The 16,835-nt window shown below is 40.4% G+C and overlaps 1 protein-coding gene across 1 annotated transcript in view; it reads left to right on the top strand.

Moving 5' to 3' along the window:
• Positions 1-16,835, top strand: part of GRB10 (growth factor receptor bound protein 10) — a 111,902-nt gene that overhangs the window by 55,560 nt on the left and 39,507 nt on the right. The window contains exon 4 of the mRNA XM_059836332.1: positions 233-374. Coding sequence (XP_059692315.1) covers positions 233-374 — 142 coding nt within the window. The remainder of the gene's footprint in view (positions 1-232; positions 375-16,835) is intronic.

Genomic DNA, 16,835 nt, shown 5'->3' on the forward strand with positions numbered 1-16,835 from the left:
AAGTAATCAAGTTACAAGCAACAAAACAAGCATAGGTGCCTAACTGGTCATTTTTCACATGCGGTTACCTACTTTGTGCTTGCAGTTACGGTAACTATATAGCAATTGCTTAGAAAAAGAGTGGTTTTGATTCCGTTTCTTTAGTATCATTACTGTAAATGGTGAGGCAGGAGATCTAGGTCTAGTGATGCCAGTTTGCTCCTTTTAATGCTTAGTGCTTTTGTGTTTATAGGCGTCTGCAAGAAGAAGAACAGCAATTCAGAACATCGTCTTTGCCAGCCATCCCAAATCCCTTCCCAGAACTTTGTAGCCCCGCAAGCTCTCCAGTGCTGGCCCCCGGATCTTTACCTCAGAGTCAACCTGCTAGTAAGCATGTGAGTATGGAACGAAGCTTTGGGTCATCCGTTTGCATTCAAACCAGCAGTGGACTATTTCATTTTGAAGGCAGAAAGAAAGTTTCAAGATAAGTAGAAACACTTGTAGGCTTTGTCTGTGAGTAGGGCAGCACTGGCCCAGAGAGTGTCTTCAAACAGGCTTCAGACCTTTTTAAAACGGTTTGTAAGAATGAAGTGTAAAAATGAAGCAAGTCTTTTTCAGATACGTGCATGTTGCAAATGAAGCAGTAATGCCTAAGATCTTTCGGATTTTGTTATCCAAGGTAATGACTTACTAATTCAGAAGTCAAGTTAATTAGCTTAGAGTTGGAGGAGGATCTGTGCTTGTTACACTGCATATTCTAGGTGCCACAAAGACACCAAACAGCTGCCTGTTTTCTTTAAGGACATGGTGCCGCTTTATTGTGCTGTTTTTCATGAAGCTGCACAGAAAAACAAATTAACATTCTAGGAGCATGTAACTAGGCACAGCTCCTTGTAATGGGACTTCACGGGGAGAACTGTCCCATGGAAAGCTGGTTGAGTAGCTCTCTGGGTTCTTGGCAGTGAAGATAGCACAGACCAAGCTCTTGCATTGTCCAGAGCGATAACCGCAGTGACACTGCAAACAGTTTTTCTTCTCTGTCCCACTCCGCTCTCTGAGCAACGATCATCTTGTTCTGTATCAGTCCTTGAGCATGTTTAAAGACTAAAGCTGGGTTCAAAAACCTTTACTTTGTAAACTGTGATGACTTGCATGGGGATGAAAAGATGGGTTGCTCTTACTGACTATTGGCTTAGAACAGTTGTGTGCTTGAGTACCCAAAACCGTGATGATGCTCTGTATCACTGCTCTATTAGTTTGTAAGTAACTCCTGCGTCGGCTCTGACTGATGAAAGTGTTTGGGTGGACAGTTCAGCTACAAGCAGTAGACCCTAATGTACACCCTCGCATCTTCTGTATTGCTTTACATTGCCATAAAGAGTTGGCTGCTTTCTTGAAAGACACAGTGCTTCTTCATTGGTTTTACTGTATTTCTTCTACGTACAAGACAGACAGATAACCAAATAATGCCCTAGGAAAAGATTGAGTCATCCGGTTGGGAATTTAGGAGGACCTCATCAGGGGCACGGGCTAAGCAGAGAGGCTCTTTTGCCACGGCAGTGCTAATCTGATTCTGGGGAGACAAAAGAAAGAACAGTTCTGCCTCCTGGCACTTGCCAACTGGACAGCAGCATAGCTGCCTTTCTGAGACAAACTGAAGTTGCCGATGAACCTGCATTTACCTTTCCAAATACTCCCCAGTTTCAGGGATTCTTTGCCTTTTAGCTTTGTTTTACTAAAATTAACCAAGCCACCCTAAAGACCGCTCTGTAAAGCCTTAAGAACCCTAAATGATCTGTGCATCAGTTTTTGATGGAATTTAGAAGCTAGTGGTTTAACAGCACGTAAACATAAAAGTAAACAATCTTTTAAGGTATGTAAGAAGATGGCTGCAAAGCCAGAATAAAAGTAGATTTTTTTTCTCCTATATTTTACTTTATAATTTTTTAAAATAATTAATCTACCTAATTTTAAAATGGCAAATTTTGACAAGCCTTTTGAAAGCCTAAGATGAAATAAATAGTTATATTGCGTAGATATGCTTGCTGCTGAAGTTTTTCATCAAAGACAATCCGTTATAGTGGTAAAACCTTTTAGGGTACAAGATGAGGAGGTAAAGCATGTTGGACAATAGTGGCTTCCTCTGTAGATGCAGGTATACTGTTCATTTCAGTTTATTGACTGATTGGAGGCAGGTGAGAAAGACTGGATGACGGTGAGGGAAGGATAGGAAAGTGTTCTTTTCCTCTCGAATGAATTATTTTCCTCTCTTTAATGAAGAAATAGAGGAACAGAACTGAAAAAAACCCTCTAGTTTTAAAGTGTTGATGGACAAAAGTAAGAAAAAAGAGTAGGTTCAATTTCTTCATGAAGGAAGAAAACTTTATTTTTAATACCTCAATTTTAAACGTGGAGTGTCATTGCATAACAAAATAATCTGTATGGTCATCCTCTTTGTAGGATGTCAGTTGTGTTTAATCCAGTTCTAGTTCCCTTCAATGGAGTCTGCTAAACATCATGAGTAAAAAATGAGTAACTTAAGAGATGTTATACATCTTTCCAACTTCATCCCATTAAAAAAATGTAAGGTTTGGGAATTTGAGTAAATTGTTTTAGGACATTCTCTTGCTTAGATAAATGTCCATAGATGATACAATATAAACTATTGGTTAACAAAATAAGTGATGAGCTTAGTTAGAGAACTGCAACAGCACGTTTTAATGGCTGGCAGTTAGTGAAAATGAGCTGTGTTATAAGAAAAATGTAAATACAATGTTAAATACAAACCAGGGTTAAACATAATGATGCTTAATTTCAGGTTCTCTGCTTGCAGATTATAAACAAGGATTAAAACTGGAGATTGGAAAGATCCATTCTGATTACATGGGATATATGAGGTGTTAGTGAAAAGTAATACTCCTTGTGCCTCTCAAGCATTTGTGGGTAAATAGGCAAATATCAGTTCCAGCCGGCAGTGCTGCAGCTCTGATCACACAGGGCATCACAGCACACGGATGACGTGGAGGAAATGTTGCCTTTGGTCAGCTTGTATCTAGGGGACTTGAGAGGGACCCAGGTTAATGTAGTCTTGGGGGATTTCAGAAAGGAGTGGATATTTTGTTTGCTGACTGTGTGAAATGGGGGGGGGGGGGGGGGGGGGTCACTGAGAAGCAGGGGTGTCTGATACGACTTCATAAGAAATGAAGTGTCATTAGTATTGTTCCTCATGGAACAACTCAGTCTTATTTTTTAATAATTTTAAAATACAACTCTGCAATGATAAAACCTAGTAGTGGTTATGCAAGAGGAATTTAAAGATCCAGTTATGTTAAACGCAGAAGAGTCTCATGTCACATTGCCAAGCCTTGGGCATAAAAAAATGCTAGCTCTGTTCAAGTTTTACTAAATTAAAACTTTTTCCCCGTATATCATTCCCTATAGGAAGAGGATGCATGTGTGAATGAAAGAGTGACTAAAGGAGCTTTCAGGTCATAAAGCTTGAATTATATCTGCAGCTGAAAAAATGGATGCTGTCTTTTCTCATATGCAAAATTTCATTCACGTAGCTGGAGCTTGAGACATACATCTCTTGTTAAGATGCTTCTGATCCTTTTCCTTATTTTTTTCATGCAGTTGCCACCACTTTTTTTAACAAGCGGTTTGCAACATTGCTTATGCAGTGCTCTGCATTTGTCTCATGCTCTTTCTTGGCTCAGCAAAGAAAAGTAAAAGCAGTAAAGCAATGAAAAATAACTGTAATAAACCTTTCCTTTTTGTGGTAGATTTTTTTTTCTCGTGATGGTGAAGCATTTTCTCTATCTTACTCAAAAAAGTGCACATATGAGGAATAATTTTTTTAAAAATATATTTTCTGAGATCTGTTGGGTAATGGTACTGATTTCACCACAGCAGGAAGCAGTATGCCACCTCTAGCTCTGCTGCCAATCAGGCACTGAATACTGCTTTTAAAGCTGATGGCTGCAGGAGCGTGCCACAGCTGCTCCCCAGAAGAGAGAGAACAGTGAGAAATAACGGGTCTTCTGTACTAGCACAAAACTAAAAACATGTGTAGGCAAATGGGATAGTCATTTGATGGGAGCATCAATATCTCAATCTGGGAGGTAGAACTGGAATGTTAGGCTTATTGAAATCATTGTAGGTTTGGGGGTATTATTTGACTCTGGATAATCTTCTCTGATTTAGGAAAAAAAGCCTAAATTAAAAGATTTTTGTGGGTAGTTTGTTTTTTTTTTTAAAGCACATAGGCAGGTTGAGTAACTGACTCATAATTTAGTAGTAAAAGACTTAGAAAAGAAATAACTGTGAACCTTTAGGTTATGTTTCAGAGGCTATCCTGCACTGAGCAACCTCCACAGTGGCGGGGTCTGGGCTAATACGGTTGTGTAACCAAACACATCTGGCAGTAGAGGTTAAGAAATTACTTGTAATTAAACAGATATATGCTCCTTGGGAGTTCAGTGCTATGATCCTTTATTACAGTTCTGCAGGTGGAAACAGCCCACTTCGAGCTAAGTTTTAGGGTGAGAAATGTTAGATGTGACCTGTTGATAGTGAACGGCATGTGGTTCTGTAAAAACTGGTACCACTGAAGTTTTAGTAACGTAGTCAACCAGCTGGTGACTACGAAAAGTACCAGCTAGCTGTGTTACTGAGTCAGTAGCTACTTCAGCTACTGGTGTGGTGAGCAAGACACCACAGATGTGTTGTGTTTGGAGAAAAAATGACCCTTCAAGCGGTAGCTGCCAAAAAGCTCTGAAGTTCTTGAGTCGAGAGTAGCGTTGTTCATGAGCTTGGGCAGGAGGAGGCTGACAGGAGAGGAGCTACCTGGTCAGTGCATGTCCAAGCGTTTCCTTCTTCATCATGTGCCTCTCTGTCCTCTTAAGTACCACCCATCTGCCTCTCACCACAGAGCCCGACCATAAGCCAGGAGAAACTTCAGTAGATCTCTGTGATCATGTAAGTGCTCCCACTTTCCATGCTGGGAAGGGTAGGTAAAGGCAGGAGCAGGAAGGACATTTTCTGGGTGACGCCTTGGGGCATTGCAAGACCATTTGATATTTTTTCCCCTCTCCCTTTTCCCCACATCTTTGTTCGTAGAATGCATGCACACCTACAAACACAAGATCACCCCGTGTGTGAGGGGGGCAGTGATTGCGGGCTGGGAGAAGGGACAGCTGAAAGTTTTTTAAAACATCATTTATTTAACAGGATAAATATGTTTGTCTAAGAAAAATGGAAACCAGAAAATTACACCAAACCAAGACCAAACATTTGTCCAAAAAGATTGCTAAAAACATCAGACAGCTAGGTTACCACTAATTGAAGTCCATCTTTGTGTTGCTGGTATAAACTAAGAACTGGTTGGTAACTGAGGTTATAATTTCTGGTTGTGTACAAATATTTTGGAAAAAGCATGCAATAATTACATGTAGGTCACTGCAATGCCAAAGGATATTAGGCTAAAGTATCTTGTGTGAGTCAATGAAGCTTTCAACTGTAAAAATAGGGCAAATTTCTCACATCCCCCCTCTATACAGCCCAGGCAAACTTCCAAATAGCGGTTTGATGTACTAAAATTATTTACTCTTTTCTAGCAAATTAAGTTCACAAATGGGTATGAATTAATGCCATTCTTTTTTCCAGATTTAGTTACCCTTCAAGGGAACTCCTGTAAACAGACTTCTTAGTTTTAATTGTTTTAATTACATGTTATGGTGCACACTTTTTTATTTTTCTTCCTGTAAAACTTTTATATTGGCTCTTTTGAAGATAAGGATGTTGATTTCCGAAACAGAAGCTATATAAAAAAATATGAATTTTTGTATAATAAAAACTTTATGTACTAAGTTAGATTTTGCATGTGTGACAGCATATTTTGTACTTACTCCTGCAGTTGAATAACCTTTAGCAACAAACATTTTGAAAATAAATACTGACATCAGGTTGAGTCAACAGGACTTCACTCTCTCTAAACAGGCGGAAATCCTGTAGCTGGGTTAATCTGGACAATTCCTTAGGTCCAGGTCCAGGCACTCCCTTTGGCCCAACTTTAAAATATGGGTTTTCATGGGTGTGTGCCATGATATATCATGTTGTTTCTCTCAAATCTTTCTTTGAAGCAAGGCTCTTAAGCTAAATAAATAAATCATATATAGATTGCTCTGTGGCGTGTTTAACTCAGATGCCTTTTTTTTAAGAAAGTTGCGATTGTGTTTGGGAAAAACTGGGAAAGATCAGGCCTCCGCTGCGGGGCTGTGATCTAACTGTATGAAAACAGGCCTTGCACTTCCCTGGTTGCCCCCTCTCGTTTGGAGAAACAACACTTTCCCGAACTGAGTGAGCTAAATTTGATGGACAGTGTAGGAAAGACGTTGCACTACTTGTCATCTTGTCCCCTCTGTCACGCGAACACGTTGTCCCCTTACTCCTGAAGAAATGGAGGTGGGGGGAGGTGAGCTCACGCGGTTTGGAAAGTCTCATTTGCTCGTTATTGAAGAAGAGAGAGTAACGAATAACTGAAGACTAACGAGTCTGCTGGAGTAAGCTAAAGACAGGCAGTCCTCAGCGCTGTTGGTGCTGGGCGGTCGGTGGGTCTGCAGGCTCTTCAGCCAGAGGCCCCACGTGTGGTCTGCCAGGGACCGGGATCATCGCGGTGTCAAAGCTGCTGTTTCTCCTTCCTCACGCCTGTTACAGCAAGAAGCTTGGTGGTAGAAAGAAACGAGTCTCTTTGTTCTCGCTTTTGGAAAGCGCCAGAACAGTAGTTACAGTCCCAATGTGAATTACTGGAAATATTAAGGGCATCTCACGCTCAAACCCGAAAGTATGTTATTTGTTGGGATTTTTTGTTTTTAATGACACAAACCTGGCCCCGCTCCCAGGAGCATTTTGGCTCCCTACCCGTAAGCGATGCTCCGGCAGCAGGAGCGTGCTGGGAGGAGGACTGCGTGGTCAGGACCAGCGGCAGTGTGCCGGGGGACGCGTTGCCTGGCCAAGGGTGGTCTGGCACGCTCCGTGGGACGGGGCCGGCCCGACCCAAACCTGCCCTGCCGCACGTGTGCTGGTAGCCCCACCGGGTGTTCAGCTACGCAGTAACGCTTGCAGTTGTTTTAAAAAGCTGTTTTACAGTAGTAACGCCATTGCAATTAACCTTTAGGACTGCCTTGTATATATACTGAGCAGTCTGTAGTATATGTTGCAGTAGCTGTGCTTTAGCGTATTCACACTAGATTTTTGTGTGCGCATCTTAGTTACACGTGCCCTGGCACATTTTTGTTGCGCAACATTACTCTTTCTGTATTTTATTAATGGCGCAGGGAGAATATAACTGAGCTGTTCTATGCTTTGATCAGGAATTGACAGAATTGAGAAGCTATCAGGCTGAGAGTGCGGGGGAAAATGGGAAAACGTAATGAGAGAAATTCTAATTCTCTCTGTGCCTAGTGAGGCAGGCAGGAGTGGGTTTGGGTGTAAACATCAGTGCAGTTGGGAATTAAAAAAAACCCCAGAACTCTGTTGAGTGATTGTAATTATACCATAAGTGAATGGCTGAGGTGAATCAGAGATTTCATAATTTTATACTGATAGCCTCTAAGGAGTCGCTCAACATAGTGGGAATAGCTACGCTGAGTCTCAGCTCTCCTTGCCATCTGTGCTGTCTGGACTCGAGGTGTGAGTTCAGGTCAACTTTAGACATTTTGGATAAAACCTTTTTGGACCTTTGCTACCCACAGGACAGATGCAAGAAAGCACCAACTCATAGGTTAGAGCCTCTGCTGTGTATCCTACTTGGCCTCGCAACACCATGTTGTTGCCAGCAATCGGTGGGTGAATTGACCATGAGGTCCTTTCTGAGGTGAGCCGAGGCAGCCCTTACAGAGCTGCGCTGGCACCTGCGGCTGAGCTGCGGGTGATCCCCCGGTGGATGCTGTGGACGTATGTAGCGCAGGACTGGGAAGACGCCCAATTTTTTGCTTACTTGCTGGCATCTACTTCTAGGGACGGCAGGCAACGCCAGTGTTTAGTTTGTTCATTTCCAACCCATCAGCACAGTGGTTGCTTAAGTATCAGGAGTAATGCTGTTCATTCACAGCTGGAAAAAGGCTTCTTTGGGCTTTCTGTAATTGCCTGGATAGTGAACTGTGCCCACGTTAAAGTGGAAATCTGTTTGAAACGTCTGTTTTCACTTCAGGCGACGTTTGTGTGAGGATGCACAGGGGAAGAATGAACTTGCAAGTTCGTTGGTGTGGTAATGGGATGTTTATGCATTGCTCCAGAGCTTGCAGATATGGTTTTGTTCCATTTCCCCTCTGTTTAGGATGTTAGTTAGAATTCAGTAACATTTTTGCATTAGAAGAATACCACTGAGTTAATTAAGTCATTGTGAGATGAGTTTCAATTCTCTGTACTCTTGATTTATAGTCTCCTTATTGCTATCAAATTCTTATTGTATTCTTTCTTCTAATAGTGCAGAATTACTGTACTAAAAAGTGATTTTGTATAATTAATGTAAGTAACTTCAATCTTTTGCTTCAGCCTGGCTGTAATCTGAACATCATTTACAAAACTTACTTAAAAGGGAGTTTAATCTGGACTTGTTAAAAGGCAAGCCATCACTGATTCATAAAAGCTACATGTCATGGTCCTCCATTGGCATGAGGATTGCTTGTTCTCTCCAGTGGTAGACCCTGCTGCTGTCACGTCAGGGTTACTGGAGCTGGTTTCTCCTGCGGCAATTCAGGAAGCAACAGAGTTGGCAATACCTTAATTATGGCATGAAACGTAAGTGTTTGGTTTTTCTTCTGTTGCTGAGGGGGCACTGAATAGCACTCGGAAGCAAAATAGATTGACTGTCAGCTCGGAGTTTGGATATGAGGTCCCATGTTGAGCATGGGATGTTTCTGGGGAACGTGAATAAAGCAACTTTGTCTCAGCGGACTTTTTACCAGTGAAGTTTCATTAACAGCAAAGCAAAAACTGTTCTGCAGGTTTTTATGGGGGAAAGGGGTGAAAGTGGGAGAGACCTTTAAAAGCTGCTTTTGTTTCTTACCAAACAGGTGCCACTTTAAAGCACCCAGATCTTTCCAGCCACCCCTTTTATCTGCCTAGATCTCTTGTCTGGCCAGAGTGAGGAACTGCTCTGCTTTTTGGGGATATTTAGATATGGGCTATACCCACTCTCAGTGGAGACTGCTTTACCCCGCACACATCTAGTGTCAACGGTGTGCACCGCCCATCCGGAGATCGGGGAACATCATCCCCACCCCTGCCTCGCACCTGCCGAATGGCCCACGCCGTTGCAGGAGGCATCAGGCTGGCTGAAGCGCGCCCAGCAGCTGCAGAGGGCCCGGGCATGAGGAAATGTGAGCGTGAGCTTCGAGTGCTGGGAGCAACGTCTGTGCCCTGCAGCCACGGGGAAGGTCGGCTGCCTCACCGTATGGTGACCTTGCACGTGTTCTTCCTCTCGCCTTCTAGGTTGACCTTTAAAAATCACATTTCCCCACTATCCTTGCCAGAATAGGTCTTGAGAGTAGGTAATGAGGAACAAGCCATCCCTAAGGAAAAAATATTGCTTAAAAAACCCCAAATAATCAACAAATGAGGTGCAAAACATTACAGAAAAGAATATTCCAAATTAAATAACAGCATGCCGATGGTAAAACACCAGGATTTAATTTTACAGACAATTTTCCCTCAGGCTTCTGCAAGCCACTATTGAGCTTGTCCTTGCCTGCAAACTGTTAAGAGCAGCTAATTACTCTGAAGTAACCTGCTTGTCATAGTGTTGCTGGTCACACTTATTTTCCCTATTGCTTACTAAAATTCACTGAAAGTGAGCCAACCACAGTATTTCCAGACCTTATAAATAGCTTTACAGATGTTTGCAGCAATTCCCGTTCCCCAAGGACTCGGGTATGTAGAACAAACTGTAAGACTGAGTCTGTGCTAAACAATGGGTAGCAGGTACACAGTTTTAGCTTTGAAAAATACCTGCCGTGCTTCAGATTAAGAATGTTCTCTACTGAGTTATCTCAAAGTCCAGAATAGTGTTGGTTTTAAGAGTGTGTGTGTATACATACATATATGAATATATATATGAGACGATTAAAAGATTGCTTGCGATACTGTCACACACCTTGTAATTGATTTATGGAGCAGCTTGAAAAGTAGTAGACATTAAATATATTAAAATCATTCTCCTCTTCATTAGGCAAAGAATTGGAAGCTAATGCTACAGGAATAGCAACCTCTACTCTTACAAATAAAACCTTGTACTTGATGATCTCGAAGTATTTTTCTGTGTTATATGCTGGTTTGTTCTAATGATATTTTTCATGGCTAACCTTTGAACTTTTTTCTTTAACAAACTATCTAGCTTGGCAAAGCTTTGTAAAACTTGTCCAAGTGAGGCTGAGCCTTGCCTCTTGTGTTACAACCTTGTCAAATGAGCATCCTCTGACAGGCAGACTCAAATGATGTCCTGCTGAAAAATGTCCTTGCTATGCTTGAAGCTAATGTCATTCCACTTGGAGCATTTACAAGGTCCTAAATATATTTGAGAACCTACTATTAATTTCCTCTTTTGTCTACTTCATGAGGGGCGCCAAGACTAGGGTTTACTCCTGAATGCGGATCCAGTCGATGTTTTAAAGGCTATTTGGTGAAAGTTTTGTTTACGCTTTTTGTTATCTTCAAGCACACTTACCCATTGTGACTTGCATCCTAGTCTGTTATGGGTTTTGGTGGTTTTTTTGAGGTGGGTTTGTTTTTTATTCTGACTGCACAGATGAAAAAGGTAATCCAGATACCAAATCTTTCATCGTCTGCAGAGAGAGGCTGTCATTCCAAGGGGAGCGGAGTGCTCATCAGCTGGGGGAGCAGGAGAGCACCACATTCAGCTCCAGGGTAGAGAACGTCTATTTCTAACCATTTGTACAGTGTGACACATTTCCTAATATTTTCTAGGAGATTAATGAGAAGGGAAAAATCAGGAGGCAGCCAGCTATATTTGTGTAAATGTACCTTCAGTGTAATTTCCCTTTGCTGTCAGTGAACATTTAGTTCTGCATTACACCACATGCAAGTTACAAATGAGCATTTGCTTACAGGCTAATTAAGCATAGCTTAGAGCAGTACTTAATTGCAGCACTTCAAGCAATACAGAGGAACTTGAAGCCAATCTGGCTAACAAGAAATTAACTTAGTACTCTGCCCAAGGTTGTGCTAGCTGCTGTGTCGGTAAGGTTTCATTACCGCTTGCCCTCTCTTATGTGCCTGGAATAGCACTTGGGCAATCTCCAGAAGTCACTTTTTGTCTAGGAGAAACCTTTAGGATTTAAACTACAGCAGGAAATTCTGCAAGAAGTGAGACGGGGAGGGCATGATGGAGTCTTTCAGTGGGTAGGGAAATTGCTTGTGCAGCAGATGCTGGCTTTGAGTGTCTCTAGCAGTTCATCCATCGAACAGATGTCCAAACGGGTCTAAGTTGAAAGACTCTGCTATGTTGATGTATACCCATTAAAATGAAAGAGCTGAATGAACTTTATAGAAAGCTTTCTATATGTTACTTTTATCCCTTAAATAAATAAATAATCTAGTAGTTCTGAAGATGATGAAATAAATTCTACAGCACTGTAAACATGCTCACATCAGTTTCTCCTCTGTGCCTCTTACTCAAGCCTTCTCTAACATGCAGCTGTAAAAACTGTGGTGGTTAACTGATTCTTGTCTAGTAAAATGGCTGAGGATTATGTGCGTGCAAATAGCTTGTTTTTCCCCTAAGCCAGAGCCTTACAAGTGCTAATTGCCCTACATTCAAATAGCAGCTATTAAGGAAGGGGAGACCTAATAAACCTCCAGCAAAAATAATACAATAAAATGTTTATAGTGCCAGATGTATGCACAGTGACTGCATTCCTTTATGAGTTTGCAGCAACCTCTGCTCTCTACATAATTGATTTCATCTCTGCTACAGTTACGTCTTTTCTGAACATACATCTGCAAAGTATCTGGAGATGCAACTTAAAGGCAATATCTGAGTATTAGTACTGATGGAGTGGAGAGGAATTAGTTGCTTTTTTTGGACTACTTCATTACTCTCTTTTAAAATCTGTAAATGTAGGGAAGTAGAAACTAAATTTTTTTCTCTTAAATTGTGTGACAATGTTTAAATGGAATTTCAAACCAGTAAGGGCTCACTAAATTCAAGAAATACATTAGAAACATTTGAAGAGAAAGTACGTGAATTCTGAGTTGGTGGTAGCTCACATTGCTTGGCTTAGACCTGTGAGTCAATGCATAACTCTGACCCTGATATGAAAGGACTTGTTCCATTATTTGTGTATAAAACCACTTCTGTTGGTGCAAAACTTTCACAAGGCCATTTTTGCTGCAGTGATTTAGCGGATCTTTTGAAATGTTGAAGAGTATTTCTTTTTTATGCTGAGTGATTGTCCTTTTTCACTACAACCATAATAAAGTATTTTGGGAAGGACATATTTGATTTTGCATAACATGATTGCAAGTTAGGTTTGTATGCTGCAGCTAAACTACCATTATCTGGAATTAAGTACCTGTATTGATTGCACATTGAACTATAAAATGTGTGCATTAATGCAAGAAAAACTCGGAGGTCTTTACCTACAACAGACAAGCAGTAGGAATGGCCATGCTTTTCGTATTATTTGCTATGCAGTGGCATTTTTTGTGCTGCTGGAAGGTGGCATGTAGACTAATGAACATACCCAACATAGTTGGTTTCCCAACTATAAGCAACCCTTTCTCGAATCTCAGCTTGCAAGAAGTGGAGATGAAAATCTTTAACTTTGGAGGAGGATGCTGGGATTTCTTGCTGAAGATAATCTTCACCTTTTTGTGTCTGACTTGGTATCGTTAATGTTTGTATCAGTGGTTGGCTCAAACTCAATGTACAACTGACACATAAGCTCTGATATGGAGTTGGGTTTAATCAGCCTTAGGTTATCAGAGCCCTGCTGTCAGATTCATTTGAGGTAGACATGATAGTCCCAATCTTTTACTGTCCTTCTGCTCAAAGACCTCTTCAGGTAGTTGCTTGCTTCATGTTAAAAACAACTTAATAACAGCAAGTTCTATTTTGGGAAGGTGCTGCATTTCACATTTTGCTTGATTAGTCTCACGTCTGCCCAAGGGACCTTTGCGTGTGCTCCACTCCTCCCCACCCAAAGTTATGTTACTCTGTGCAGGGACAACAATTTCTTTATAGAATTGTATCTGTTTGCTTTTTAAGTTTATTCCGTAGTAAGACTGAAACAAAACTTTCTAACAAATACCACTACTGAGCAAATCTTAGGTAATACTTTTTTTGCATATAATGATAAAAAGACCAGGGAATGTAATATTAGGCAATCACTTATAGTAGTTTTTCACGGTGTCAGGAAATATGATCACCTTTCAACAGCCTCTGGGTGGCAAGTCTTTCTGTGAACTATAGTTATATAAAAATTAAATGTCTCATTTGGGTTGCCTGTCTGGGTATCTCCGGTCAGTGGTGAGTTAGAGTACCTTTTGCATGCATCCATGCCACTTTAGGGTAGCAAAACTACAGAAGATTATAAATTGCACTGCAGCGCCTCTTTCCTTTTACATGAGCTACAGTGGGAACGTGAATCATTAGTGATGACTAGATGTGCTCAGATTGAGGTGGCTAGTAAGAGCTGAAATGACTACCACCTCTGTGTAGTTTGGGTGGAATACAAAAAACCTTAAACTAGGCAGTGATGTGTGACGGAGAATATCCTTTCCTTCCCCTGAGTTACCAAACTCTTTTATTGGGACCAAATCTGGCCTCGTTTCTAAGTGGGAAATTTTTGTTGACCATTTGCCTGAATGACCAGCCTCCTCATCAGTTACTGCCCCTGGCAGAAACAGCAGAGTTTGTTTATCTGGAGAGATGCTGGCAGCTGCAGGGCTGATTTTTTCCATCATCTGTTAAGTGCCTGTGAAAAACGATCAGTTCCTAACCACATTCTTGTTGTGCAAATTAAAGTCAGTGCTCTTCCACATGTCTCCTTAGTGTTTTAACTTCATTATGCAGTGTTCAGACATCTGAGGTAGACATTTTCGATAGATGTACATATATAAGATTTGGGGAGGGAATTCAGACTTTCATGGACAGATACTTTTAGCCATTGGTACTTGGTACACGACAGTGATGCCAATTCTTGTGGGGTTTGGGTTTTTTTTTTTTTTTTTCCTTAGGAACAAATGGGAATCTGTGAGAAGCGGGGCAGGGGGTGGTGGGAATCTGTTCTTCAAGAGCCAGTAAGCCCACAGGGGACAGCAATAGCAGGAGTTTCTAAAGTAGAGGGTTGTGGAATTGGACCACCATTTCGGAAAGTGACCTCTAATTTGCCTGCTGATTTTGTGCTAGGGAAAGCTACCCTCAGCTCTTGTTTTGAGTAGAAAACCAAATGCAACAAATGATGAACCTTTTCAGTTATTCGTTAAACACAGTTTTCATGGTATAGCTTGAGTAAGTTCACGCACTAGCTATTTTGTTACGTTTTAAAAAGTGAAATTCATAGAGTGTATAGGTTGGCAAAGCCTCAGTTGATGTGAGCCAAGCAAACTTGGGTTGTTTTCTGTACAGCTGAGTGCACTGAAAGAAGAACCTGCAGAACTCTGGCAACAAACCCCCAAAACCACTTTTTTTTTTTACAAGTTACACTTCGGGGCTGATCAGTGTCTGTTATGTTGAAGGGTGTATGAGCAACAGTTGAACTGAAAATAGTTTCAGTACAGAGTATTTTTTGTTAATACCCTGCAGCTAGCCAAGATTTTTACTTTTGCCATGTGTAATCTTGTGCAACAAGATGGGGGAGCTGTGGAAGAAGTAAATGTTGTGACACTTTTCTACATTGTACAAAAGGCAAGATAGATTTTTCTCCAGTAAGAAACCTTATGGTGGTTATGCTAAACCACCGTCTGAAGACACAACCTTCTGAAGCTGGAAAAGGCAATAAAGTTGTTCCCATGTATAGAATTGTTTCTATGTGAATGAATAAAGGGTGATAAAGAATGACATTTGCTGAAGTCAGCAGATTTGTGTTGGACACAGTGTTAGAAATGCAGTAATAATTATTAATAGCTAACAATAATTATTAAATATTGCCAATTATAATTATTAGTGCAATATGTTTTTAATGGACATTTTTCACTTGAAAATAAATTAGTTTTGATGTGTACAACTATGTATGTAACCTAAGAAATTCTATATGGTGGTTGAATGGAAGAAGTAGGTGTTGTAATTTGAAATCTATAGAATGAAATTTGAATGTATGTTACTAGTTTACATAAATGGAAAACTGCAATAAGCATATAGTCTAAAGGAAGCAGATCTTAGTATTCAGATTCATACCAAAACCAAGCCAGTGCTTAGGAGGGAAAAAAAGAAAAAACACTGTTTACATTCATATATATTTATTTATAGAGTAAAGTTTTGTCTAGAAGGGACTATTAAATTATTATGTTGCCCAGGATCCTAAACTGAGATGTTTACATGTCTTCTGTTATATGTTGATCTAAGTTGTACTTTTGCCCTTTAAGCCTAGTCTTCTTAAAGTTGTTCTTACATAGCTGGGTCTGTTTGCCAAGTGCACAACATTTTTAAAAATGTTTTATTTTGGATGGGAATGGAATTAACTCACTCATGGAAATAGAAACTTCAGAATAAGAAAGATGTCCAAAGGTTGATCTACCTTCTGTCAGTCAATCTGGAAAAAAAATGAGCTTGTGAAAAGGCAAAATAAACCTGACATCAATGCCTTTACATTCTCTTTCAGTTTCTCTGTGGTTCAGTTTAAGAAAGTTTCAATGACCTAGATTTTTTGTAGCCTAATTCTTAAAGAAGATCCATGATGTAAATACAGAGCCATGAAAATCCTTTAAAAGAATTGTCATTCCTGCCAGCATGGAGATAAAGTTACTAGTGTTTTTGCATGGTGAATTTCTTTTAACTTATTGCCAATAATTTAGGAAGAGGGGGAAGGGGAAGAAGGGACCACCCTTGAAGGTAATGACAGTTATGTGTTATCTATAATATATAAAAATACAGAGTCAACTCCCTTGTCATTGCCTTTCTGAGTCTTGGATATGGTTGATTTCTCCATGATCAGCTGCAGTAGTAAGGCCACTGTTAAAAGATTTCCCATTTAATACCATACAGAATTGGTTTCTAGGGTGTGTCTGTTGTCTTAAAGAAAAGATTTGCCCAGTATTTGGTCTTTTCCTCTAGGGATCTTTTTCATATTCATTTGCCTACGCTAAACAAAGAAACTAGGCATGTGAGCTATTTGAATATAAATGTCTTTCTAATACAGCTAATTATTTTAAGTGTTTAATGGGAGTCTCATGAAAATTGTTGCATAAACTTTTCAATTAGAGAGAAGGCTCGTTGATTGCATTTGTGCAAGATGTTTAATTGGGTGGACAACATAGAATAAATACATTTAGAAATTACATCAGATTACCTACTTTTAGGAGGATGCCTATAGGGGGGAGAAAGCTTTGCTTCCAATCAACTTCAAAGATAAGATAGCTTAATTGGAAGCTGACTGTGCCTTGACAGCTTCAGAGCAGCAGTGGCTTCCATGTAAAATAATCTGAAGCAGATGCTGAATGAAAAAGTAGCATTTTCTTTCAGGCAAGCTTTGGCATCAAATCTCTAGCATTATGTTATCTAGTTCTATATCAGGAAGCTTTTTTTTTGTTGTGACATTGGTTTCAGCACACTACCTCGTACTTAGACTTACACAGTTAAGTTCATCAGCCTTTGACAAACGGACTTTAAGTGTTTCTGA

This window comes from Gavia stellata, chromosome 3 (genome assembly GCF_030936135.1).
Source record: "Gavia stellata isolate bGavSte3 chromosome 3, bGavSte3.hap2, whole genome shotgun sequence".
NCBI classification, from domain to species: domain Eukaryota; kingdom Metazoa; phylum Chordata; class Aves; order Gaviiformes; family Gaviidae; genus Gavia; species Gavia stellata.